The following is an 11,311-nucleotide window of genomic DNA, read 5'->3' as shown; positions in this document are numbered from 1 at the left end:
AAACAGGGATTAATTACAAATAGGGAAATGCAGGTTGAGACCCAGCCGTGAAAGTGAATCTCATGGTGTGTTTGCTGCTCTGGGAGGAATCTCCAGGGCTGTGAAGTCTAAACAGGGCTCCCACCTACCGTGAATGCTGAGAGGAGCGAATTGGCAGGGTTTAAAAATCTCTGTAGGGCAGGGCAGCGGGAAGCGTGTGTGTGCACATGCACAAGGGCATGTGCTTGGTACGTGTATATGCATGTGTGTGCATGGATGTGGATATGGAGGTGCATATGTGGAATGGTGTATGGATGTGCATATGGTTAATTGTGCATATATGTGTGTGTCTGTGCATGTGTTTATGAGTTTACATGCACGCAAGGACACTGGATTTACCATCTTGGCCTAATGTCTGATGCATCACGAACAGGTGCAAGTGCCCTCTGCATGTCTAGTCAGTGCTGTACACTCTGGAGAAGTCCCTCCTCACCCTTGCTGTGATCAGCTCATGGCCTGAAGCATGAGAGTCAAGCATCCCCGTTTTAGCATGTTCATGAAAGTATTATTAGTGCTCACCTGTGCTTGGTCTGTCCCATGCATGGGACAATGTATGTGTGCATCAGTGCTGCATAAGTGTGTGGACCAGCCGGGACACTTTCACCCGGGTTGGACTCTGCCTGCCCGTTGCTTTGTGATTCTCAGAATTCAGTGCTGTTGGTGTAGTTCTCTGATGGTTTTTGCAGGCTGTAGGCCAGAAGCTCTTATGCAAACACTAACCACTTGCCCTCTGCACAGGAAGTTGCTATAGCAGAGGCAGAAGCATCTGTGACTTTCCTGGAAATCTTTTGTTTGGTTTCAAGTGTGATCAGATTCCGATAAACGACTCTGTAACAACATCTGCATACCCTCATCTCTGCCCTCCATGGCCTGTCCTGCTGCATTGTTACCCCTGCCAGTCCCCTGGGAGCCAACGCAACTACAGGCGGGCGAGATGGCGCCTATCCTGCCAAGTGCCACCAACACAAGTGGTAGCTGAACTCTCTGTGGCAGAGTTTTTAATACTGCTGGTGCCCTGGAAGGCAGGGAACATGAGGCTGGATTAGCAGTACCCAGGTGGCATTAGAAAAATCCTTGCAGGTCATAAACTGAGCTGGTTGGATTAGGAATCCCTGGGCCCTTTGCTTTAGGAGAAGAGAATTCGCTGTGGCTTTACCACTGAGAGAGCAAACATTAAAATCCAGCCACCCATGTGGCCAGCTGTTTAACTTTTTGGTCTCCGGTCTGGGACAGGCAGGAGAGAATGAGCTTGTGGGGAGACGCTGGAATTTGGATGTTCTGTGTAACCGATCTGCCTTTGTTACAAAACTGCCTTCCAGTGGGCAAACAACGTCCTTCCCAAACTGGTTGCCACCCAAGACCAGTGCACTAAATGCACATGTACATGAACTAAATGAGTACAACGTGTGCAGGTACAGGGGATGCTCTGGCAGAGTTACCCGAGATGGAACAGCACAATTCTTTGCTTCTTGGTTTTTAGCTACTAAATGGCATTTCTACAGATCTAACCAGTGTTCCAAGGGCTATTCATTGCTATGCCCCTGCAGTGAAAATAGAAGTATTTAATATTGATAGAAATGACTCGTATGAACTATTAAAAGAGAGGAGTTTAGTTACCCGTGGTGATGCCTCAGGTCGGGTTGGACTAATGGCCTATTGAGCTGCAGGAAATACCAGCTTTCAGAGGAGCCAGAGAGTCCATCTTCATTCGAGCTGGGAGGTGTGATTCCAGCTGGCGTAGCTGTTCCCGGGTGCTAGGACGTGCAACTAGCAGTGTGCCCATGTGAGTGGGACCGTGGGGGCTCAGGCTACCGCCTGAGTACATGCTTGGGGTTGAGGCGGGCTTGTACTCCGAGCGGCTAGCCCAAGCTGCTGCGGACACTCTGCTGGTTTTGGGTGCTTGTTCGAGCACAGCTAGCATGGGAACGTCCACAGGAGCTGGGGATCCTGCCTCCTAGCTCAAAAGCGGACGTAGTCCTAGAACAACATTTCTAACCCACACGGTGCCATCACCCAGGCACCCTGGCCTATTTCCGTCTTGAAGTGTCGAATTCTGCGTCCCTACATGTTCTCTGTAGTTTGTGCTGGAGAATTTATTCCTGTCCCAAATCCTGCTGTGGTGGTGCTGCCTGGCTGGGTGCTGTTAAACAATTGCTAAGTTCTTCCACAGAGGGTGGGTAGATTTCAGTGGTGGGTGAAAAATCCCTGTGGAGACAGGGCCAGATCTTAACCCCATTAACACCTGTACAACCTGCCAGACTACCAAAGGATGGAGGTGTGGGTTCTCTGAAATGCTGGGCTGTTTGCCAGAGCTGGGAATGGGCCACAGGGGAGGGATCACTGGGTGATTCCCTGTTCCGTTCATTCCCTCTGGGGAACCTGGCACTGGCCACTGTCGGAAGACAGGATACTGGGCTAGATGGACCTTTGGTCTGACCCAGTAGGGCCAATCCATTCTTACGTTCTTGGAGGCCAAAGGCCCTGCAGGGATACCTGGTTCTTGGTGTGGTGTTGATGTCACTAATGAGACCCATCAGGCAGCTACTATTGTAAGAGCAAAAGGAATCTGTTAACTCTTTGCTTATGGCAATCCTCTGCTTATCATCCCAGTATCATCCCAGTTAATCTTTGCACGTATATAACCCTTCTTAAATGCACGTAGGCAAAATACCTAGGAGGAAGATGTTAAACAGATCCAACTTATCTGAAAAAGGAATTCAAGAAATGTATGGACTAACAGAAGTTTTGCACGTAAAGATGTTTGTAACCTAGTATATAAAGGCTGTTCCAAGCCAGTAAGGTGTGTCTTCTTCTCTGGCACTAGCCGAGGAGAAACACCCGATCAGCTGACCGAGAATAAAAGTTTGGTACCCGTCTTCCTGTCTTCCGTGCCTCCTTGGGGTAATTGAGTAGCTGCAGGGGGAAACGAGCCTATTTGGCTAACACTATTAAAATATTAGTGAGCAGATCTGCATACAAACACAGGCTGTTAAATGCTGGTTAGACTCCCTCGTGAGTGAGTCCAGCCCCAGAGGCGATATTAGCACCGGGTGATCTGATTTCCTCCCGGTGAGTAGATTATACGATCAAGAACGACACCAGGCAGCTTAGATGCAGGCACACACTGTGCAGAGCTCAGTAGACTCCAGGCAGAAGCATGTCGCGAAGGAAGGAAGGGAGGAGCAGGGAGAGGCAGACAGAATGGAGCCAGGACAGAGAGAGAGAGAGAGAGAGAGAGAGAGAGAGGTCCATGTGGCAGGGTACAATGACAGATTTCCCAGCATCCTTTGGGGTGCCTCAGCCTAGTAGGATCCAGCGGACTCGGTGTCTTTTCAATTAGTTTATGGCTGTTACTGTTGCAGGAAGAGGCTGCTGGCTTCTGGAGCGGGACGGGCTGTTCCGTGGTGCAGCTGTTTTTGGGTAATTGCAGCTGTCTCTGGTGTGGAGAGCAGCGTGCCCTGCTCTGTAAGGGGGAGGGGGGAATCGGAAATGGTTGCTCACGAGCCCTGTCATCTCCTTTAAGCCTGGCTTCCCCTAGATGCTTCAGATGTAAGATTTCAACCCTTCCTGCAGAAGTGAGAACATATATGGAAACATAAGTCATTCACATCTATCCACACACGCTAGATACATGTCTGCACTCCATGCCGTTTCTATCATTCACACAGAGGGTTAATGGGAATACACAGCAAAAAGTACTCAAAGAGAGATCAGCAGCAAAAGCCCATTGCGCTAGGCAGTCCCTGCTCGTACAGTCGAAGTACCATGCGAGAGGTCTCTGCACATAAAGGCCTGTGTCCTTGGCTGGGTGTACATTGGCGTACGAGGTCAATGGAACTATGCCATTGGGAGCCAGCTGAGGATATGATTTTAGCTGTTCATCTACACGGATGCCCTCCCCATCTGTCCTTCAAGCCATTTCTACTGGGCCAGTTTCTAGCTGGTGTCATGGCAACGGGTCTTGATTTGCAGGAAGAAGTTAGTGGCTTTATGTGCACAAGGCAGAGGAGGTTAGGATAAAGTGTGGGCAGCCACAAAAAGGCAGCGTGTCCTTACAGCTGTGTGTGTCCAAAACCCGTGTGTGTGTGTGTGCGCGTGCGCGTGCACACCTGTTTGGGTGTGTGTGAGGCATGGGTGTATACATGAGTAGGCACATGTGCGTCCATGTTTGGACCTATGTGCATGTATGTGCCCATGAGTATACATGCATTCACGTGTTTGTATGTGTGAGCACATGGGAGAGCAAGTATGTGCATGCATGTGTGAGCATGTGCATTTGCCTGTGTATGTTTGCATGTATGTGTGTGCATGCGGGTGTGTGTCTGTGCACAGGCTTTGCGTACCAAGCCTGGCTCTGCTGTGCAGCCGTACGAGGAAAGCTAGTTTCAGGACACAAGAGTGGAACTGGGCACGGGGCCGAGTGCCAGCAATCTCCCAGTGATCAAGGGGGTGACTCCTCCCTGCCGACCCCCTCCTTCCAACCCCGCCCCCCACATGCTGTTATTTCAAAGTCTCTCATTTCTGTGGGACTTACGAGCGAGAAAATAAAGCAAGAAGTGCTTGCCATCACCCACACAAAATACCAGAATGGGGGGCACCTGCGCCTGGTGGCTCGGGAGCTCAGCTGCCGCTGGAGGGACTCGATTTCGGCCCTGTAGTCCCGCCTGTGGAGGGAAAGCACAGGTAGGTCAGGAGATTCCAGACAAAGCCATTGGCCACACTGTGCCCCTTCCCAAAAAGCCAGCAGCCGCAGTGTTGCCCACTGCCCACAAGTGATGGGGCAGGGGGCTCCAGGCCCCTGCAGCAGGAATGGGGAGGCCGGGCTGCAGGAGGAACCTCAGTATTGCCAAGGGTTCGCTTGGCTAGGAGCGCTGGGGGGGGGACAATTCCTGAGGCTGTGATTGGCTGAAAGCCAGGGGTTAATGGCCCCGGTGGAGGGCTGGGAGCAAGAGAGACGGGACTGGGTTGGAGTCAGGTGACCATGGCTGGGGATTTGATTGGCTGGCGGGCTGAGCTTAACACCCCAGGAGGATAGGAAGGGATGGGAATCAGGGTCAATGGACAGGGACGATACGATTGGCTAGGAGGTAGCCAGATGCTTGGCCAGGATTGGCTGGGAGCCAGATGTTAATACTCTCTGATGATATGATTGGCTGAGAGCTAACCCCTCCCCAGGATATGATTGGCTGGGAGCCGGGGGCATGGGGGGCCAGGCCGTTGTCCAGTTCCTCACATGCTGCGCTGGAGCTCACTCTGCCGGGCCTCGCACTGCCCCCTCCGCGCCTCCGATGCCTGGTGCTGCTGCAGGGCCTCCTCCAGCCGCAGCTCCTGCTCCGTGGCTTTCCCCTGCCACTGGGTCAGCTCCGCTGCGGGCGGCAGGCAGAGAGCAGGGCTCACACCCACCGCAGGGCAGGGGATAGCCACCCCCTTCGTGCGCCATCTCCCTCCGCGCCTGACCCGCGAGCCCAGGAGCAGCCATGTCACAGCTGCAGGACCCCGGGGAGGATGCCCAGGCGCCGGCCAGCCGGGGCTAGTGGGATCGAGTGCTAACCCGGCATGCGCCAGCAGGGTGGAGTTCGACTGTATGGGAAGGGCCCAGCTCAGCTGTGGCTGCTCAGTGAAAAGCAAATAGGGTGAATAGTGGACTGAGGCCAGTTCCCATGAGGCCGGGGTAGAGCTGCCATGTGGGGCCCTGCCAGGATTTCCCAGCGCAGCCGGACCCATGCAGGGCGGCACCTGGCAATGGCACAAGAGCATCCCAAGCTGGGATGGGTCCGACCCCATGGGGCAGACCCTCACCCTGCTCAGCAGTGGACCCTGGCAGAGGGGATTCTCCCACCCCCTACCACACATCCTTCACTCTGGATGCCCTGCCTTCCCCCACCTTGCAAGGCGATGTTTCTGGTGTCCATCTCGGTGCTCTCCAGCTGAATGGCTGCAAGCGTGTTCCGCAGGGCTGTCATGTTGGCGGAGAGCGTGCTCTGCGGGGCGATACGGGTAGAAGGGAAAGGAGCAGGCATAGGGCTTAGAAACGGCGGTGGAGGGCTGGAGGGATATAGGGGAACAGGTAGGGAGGGAGGGGTATGTGGATGGATAGAGGGATAGATGGGTACATGGAGGGATGGGGGTAGATAGAGGGGTACATGCAGGGATAGAGGGATATGGGTAGGGATGTCGGGGGACTGGTGGCTGGCTAGATAGATTAGATAGATAATGGCTTCATTCCCCCCATCTCTTTATTTAACTCCAGCCTCCTCTTCCCCTCCCCCCGCCGCATGATTAAGAGTGAGAACTTTCCCCATGGCATCTCCCACCAGCCAGCACTGCCGCCGCATCTCTCGCACCTCCCCACGCCGCCACCCCCATTCGCACATGGCCATTGTGCTCCCGAAGCAGGGGGACACACCAGGTTCCCCAGCTCGAGGCTGCTTGGAAATCCAGGCTTCCGGTGGCAGCGTGAGCTCTGAACTCAGCTCCCATCCAGCTGCCGTCCCCTAAGGGGAATCTTTAACCAAGCTGTTCTCGGGGCCAGATCTGCTGTAGTGCTGGGGAAACATGACCCCGTGGGCTCAGCAGAGCCATGCTCCCGGTGGCAGGGCAAGTTGCCCCACCGATCTGTGATTATTTAAGGCAGAAAGGCTTTTTATAGCGGGCATAACAGGGTGGCTTGCCCGTGGGCCAGAGAGCCTGGGGCTACGCCAGCCCTGATAACAGGATAAGCCTCACCTGGGTTGGCTCAGGGCCCCCCCAGGCTAAAAAGAGCAGGAAATTGCAGTAAAGGGGAGAAATTCAGGAGTTTGCAGCTATGTCTGTGGGTACTGCAGGGAGGGAGCAAGCTCTCCGGGCAGGGGGAGAGACTGCAGGGACCTGGCTGGAAAAGCCTGTGGAGAAGGACAAGGTCCAGGCAAGGGAGATACAGGGAAACAGAGGCCCTTAAGGGAGTGGGCTGTGCCCTCCTGACGGGTATAACCTGTGAGAGTTTGTGCTTTCTTTACAAAGCCTGGGTTATTTTAGGCCGGGGGATGGGGGGGAGAAGAGGGACTGAACTCGGGGCAGGGTCTGGAGCACCAGTGTCCCCCCAGTGGACCCACCTATTCGAACAACTGCATTCACTGTGACCCGAGTTCTGAAGGGATGGGAAACAGATGCAGGGGGCTGTTGAGCGCCCTGCCCCCCGCAAGGGCACATGGGGGTTAGCCTCGCCCTTCCAGGGGGGTAGAAGAAATGGAATCCACCCCAAGCATGCGCCGACCCCTGACCCTTGGGTGTGTCTCCTGTGCCTCCAGCAGCTGGATAGGAAGTGGGGCTGGGAGAACAATGGGAAGCAGGAGTGATTGTTCCAGACCCTTCATTGCCTACAGCAGCCCATTGTTGAGCAGGAAGCATCCAAAGCCAGCCCTTTGGACCGGTCCGGTCTGGTCTGAGAGCAAGGAGAGGCGGGTGGGACTGGCTGCCCCTTGGGACCGGCCCTTTCCCAGCTGGGAGCTGGAGCTAACAATAACGTGGGGAAAAGAACACGCTGCAAGACACCTAATTATACGTGTCCCAAATGGCTCTGGTCTGTGTCTCAGCTAGGAATAGCTGCAGGGCTCCTGCTCCAATCTCTGCTGCAGTCGTGGGCAGGGCCTGTCCTAAGCAGAACCCCGAGAGCAGCTGCTGGTCACACCCCAGGGCTCAATCCTGTTTGCTCAGGAAATGGCCCTGTTGGGTGAAAGACCCTCAGCAGCCCAGTTATCCCACAGCAGGGATGGAGGAAAGTCAGGGCATTATTGGGATCTCAGCATATCCCTCCTGCTCCCTTGCATTCCAGGCTGTGAAATCCGGGGTGGACCAGGGGCAAAGCCCAAGGCAGCTTCCTGGGGATGGCGCTGGGTATGCATCAGTGCCAACACTTTTCACTGGCCTTTTTAATGCCCTTAAGTCTTTTGCAGAGCTCAGATACCAGGAGCTCTGGTCTCGCTTGCTGGATGCAATTCCTCCTGGGGAGGAGACCAGTGCCACTAAGGATGCCAGGGAACCCCTCAACTCACCCACCAGCTCAGCCCTAGGCCCTGCCCAGTAAGCAAGCTGAACATTGCTGCAGCATGCCAGTGCCTGAGACCCACAGCTGAGAAAGTCATTATTGTGGGGGGAGGCTATGCCAACTGGTTGGGTTACGAGTGAGATAATACCCAGACTGACCCCCAAGTCCCTTCCAGTCCCAGAATCTATGAATCTCTTACAGCCCCACTGCCACAGCTGGGCACTCACTGTCAGATGCCCCTAGGAGAATCTGTAAGGAGCCAATTAGGGAGCCCAGCATTACCCTAAATCCTGGGCTCCCTGGACCACTCCCCCCACCTCACCATAATCTGGCTCATACCTCACGCTCCCGGCAGGACAGCAAGGTGGCTTTGAGCTTCCTGCCCTCATCCTTGGCCTGGCCCAGCTGCCTCTGAAGCTGCTTCTTCTTCTGGGCGTCCTCCTGCAGCCGCCCGGTAAGCTCGGCCACATCCCGCTCCAGCTCGGCCACGCGGCCCCCCAGGGCTGAGGTCTCATTGGCTGCCTGCTCCCGGCATCCCTGCAGCATCCGTACAGCCTCCGAGTGCCACATCATCACCGCCACAGAGACCATCACCGCGGCGACCAGGAAAAGCAGGACCATGCACAGCCCCAGCACCTTCAGGGTGGCTTTGGTCACTGAGGGGTCCATGGTCACGGTGCCGTGACCTGCTGCCTGCAGCTTCTGCTGCCGTGTGCTGGCAGCCAGCAGCCAGGTCACTGCCTGTGTCACTTTAATTACTACGTGTGGGCTTCCTTCACCAAAAAAGCTCCAGCCTCTGGTTTCTGCAGGTCACGGCCCATGGACTATTATAGAATTGGCACATGCTGGAAAGGGCCCTGGACTGGGCCCTGGGGGGCTCTGCACTCCCCAAAGAGGGGGTTGCAGTGGGATGTGCATACCCCAGGCCAGCAGGGAGAGGAAAGGGTTAAAATTCCTGGGATGAAGCAGGAGGAGAACCTGCCTTGAGCCTGGAAAAGCTGCCTCGGCTGCTTACGCCTGGAGGGAACCCTTCAACTGGGGCTTGTTCTTGGGTGGGTCTAAAGGGGAGGGGGCTGGCTGCCCCTAGGCTTTGGGGAGCCAAGGGCTGAGTCTCCATGGTCCCTCCCTTACAGACAGCTGGGAGTGCAGGGGGATGCTACAACTGGAATAACGGGTGGAGCTCATGGCTGGAATAGCAGGAGGCTGTGAATTGGGATTGGGGGCACCGGCAAAGCCTGGGGGTGCCCAGGGCTGGGACAGTGGTGGGGACCGTGGGTCAAGATCGAAGGGCAGCAGCAGAGCTGGCTGGTGGACACGTGTACAGCCCCTAGCTCTAGCCAGTGTCAGATTCTTTGGTTTGAAGTGTTGGGAGGAATTAAAAGCTGAGACCCCAGGCTGAGCCGGTGGGTCAGTCTGTGGTGCTGAGCAGGGCAGGAAGCGGCGGTTGCTCTCCTGTGGGGTGACTGCCTGTACAGTGACTTGTGGCTGAGAACCCCCATCTGTGCACCGCGACCCATCTTCATTCAGTAGTTTCTACAGCAATCCCATGTGCTCCTGAGAGGTGGAGGGGAGGGAGAGTCCAGCCTCAGTTCCTGGGTTCAGACTTTGCAACCCAAAGGATGGGAAAATAAACCACATTTTACACTGATCTCTTCCCTTCTAGGATCCCAACGCACTTCCCAGAGCAAAATTCAGCCACCTCTGGAGTGGAGAGCACCAACCAGTGGAGGCACCAGCTCTCCTGGCAGGCACGCATCACTGTATTGATAGAGAGGGAAACTGAGGTACAGAGCAGGGAACTGATTCACCCAAGGTCACACAATGACAGAGGTGGGAATAGAACCCAGGAGTCCTGTTTCTCCATTCCCTTGCTCTAACAGCTCCCTCCTACAGCCAAGAATAGAAACCCCGAGTACGGCTTCCCAAGCCCGTACGCTAAACACTGGGCGATCCTTCCTCTCCATTAAGGTTTCCTCCCTGCTGGATGTTGCAGGATTTGCAGGGGAGACTCAGCTCTGGTGCCTCCAGCCGGCACTCCCCAAATTCCTGGGTCATGCAGCCACCCAACAGCCAGACCCACTGGAACCAGCGAGCGGGTCAGACTGCCTCCTCCAACTTCGGGCTACTTTCTTTGTCTCTTTTCTGCTGGCCTCAGATGCAGAGCGCTCTGCATGGGGGGATCTTTTGTTACGTGGCAGGGGAAGAGTTTGAGTGTGGCTGGGGAGATGAATTGCAGCCGCTCGGCCCAACCCCTCCTGCCCACGAGCGCCGCCTGATTAAGGGAAACACGGATTTCAGTTGCAGACAAAACCCAGAGCTGCAATCTGGCCTGTTGGCCTCTGCCCTGGAAGGAGGCAGAATCAAGAGAGACTTTTCCTCCATGCGTGAGTCGGCTGGTGCCTCAGGAAGAGATCATTACAGCAGGCGCGAGGCCAGCTGGTTGGTGAAACATCCTCAACACTGCAGATACTAGCTTGGTGCCCTGGTCCAGCTATTCCTGTATCCTGCCTCTGGCACTGGCCCAGGCCTGGTGCTTTGTTTAGAGAAAGGGGGAAGGGTCCTTGGGGTGGTGCATCTTTCCTCCCTCCTGGTCCTTCAGAGTGAGGTGCGCCGCAGACAGTGGCAGATAACGATTTATCTCACTTGCATGCCAAGCAGGCAGAGAGCAGCGTCGCTCAGAGATCTGTGGGGCATCCTAGGGTGCAGAACAAGACTCAGACGGAGGCTGTGGCTCCAGAGGGCTGGTATTTCCCTTTCCACAGAAGGAGCTTCCATCCCTACCAACCTGTAGCTCCAAGACACTGTAGCTCCGAGACAGAGCAGGCCCCATGATGGCAAATCCAAATCAAAACTGACCCCTGTGCAGAATGGGAGTGGGACACATGGTGAATGGCAAAGCCTATTTATTCTGCAAATGTTCTCCCTGCCGAGGGCCAGTTTATTAGTCACTTAAATACCCGCCCCCTCCCCAAAAGCGTGAGAGCAGATGATGCTGTCGCTGGGTCCTAGACTGGGTGTGACTCACATGGAGGCCAGGGGCACCCCAAAACCGGTCACTCCAAATCAGTGGCCACCTCTGAAAAAATGTTGGCAGTCCACTGGTGTTTCCTACCAAGCAGGATGTCACAGGCCCAACTTGCTGCAACAGTCATCTGGAGCTTTGAGTGACATGTCTAAACTGTAGCACAGGATCGTCTCCATCCATGGACCCATCACTGCGTCCCCCTCGTCCGTCACAGCCCCCCTCCC

The 11,311-nt window shown here is 55.2% G+C and overlaps 1 protein-coding gene across 4 annotated transcripts; it reads right to left on the bottom strand.

The window, feature by feature from the left end:
* Positions 1-2,751: 2,751 nt before the first annotated feature.
* Positions 2,752-10,849, bottom strand: CCDC194 (coiled-coil domain containing 194). 4 transcript variants are annotated; one of them, XM_030540521.1, is made up of 5 exons: positions 8,402-10,849; positions 5,924-6,020; positions 5,273-5,405; positions 4,574-4,703; positions 2,752-3,606 (listed from the first exon to the last, which is right to left on the bottom strand). In XM_030540521.1, the coding sequence occupies exons 1-5, from the start codon at positions 8,729-8,731 to the stop codon at positions 3,583-3,585; spliced, it is 714 nt and encodes a 237-aa protein (XP_030396381.1). In that variant the 5' UTR covers positions 8,732-10,849; the 3' UTR covers positions 2,752-3,582. The 4 variants fall into 4 exon arrangements, with proteins under 4 accessions (XP_030396381.1, XP_030396382.1, XP_030396384.1 ...); XM_030540522.1 differs by having other exon boundaries at positions 4,614-4,703; XM_030540524.1 differs by having other exon boundaries at positions 4,623-4,703.
* Between the last annotated feature and the right edge of the window lie 462 nt (positions 10,850-11,311).

This window comes from Gopherus evgoodei, chromosome 22 (assembly GCF_007399415.2).
Source record: "Gopherus evgoodei ecotype Sinaloan lineage chromosome 22, rGopEvg1_v1.p, whole genome shotgun sequence".
NCBI lineage: Eukaryota > Metazoa > Chordata > Testudines > Testudinidae > Gopherus > Gopherus evgoodei.
Note: the sequence above shows the minus strand (reverse complement) of the source record. Positions and strands in the feature narration are given on the sequence as shown.

What these genes read in the sequence shown, in the direction of transcription:
- CCDC194 (XM_030540521.1), bottom strand. Translation starts at nt 8,731, where the DNA reads ATGGACCCCTCAGTGACCAAAGCCACCCTGAAGGTGCTGGGGCTGTGC. An exon ending in TGTCCTGCCGGGAGCGTGAG is followed by an intron (nt 6,021 to 8,401) that starts GTATGAGCCAGA and finishes ATCGCCCCGCAG; the next exon opens with AGCACGCTCTCCGCCAACAT. An exon ending in AGTGAGCTCCAGCGCAGCAT is followed by an intron (nt 4,704 to 5,272) that starts GTGAGGAACTGG and finishes TTCCCTCCACAG; the next exon opens with GCGGGACTACAGGGCCGAAA.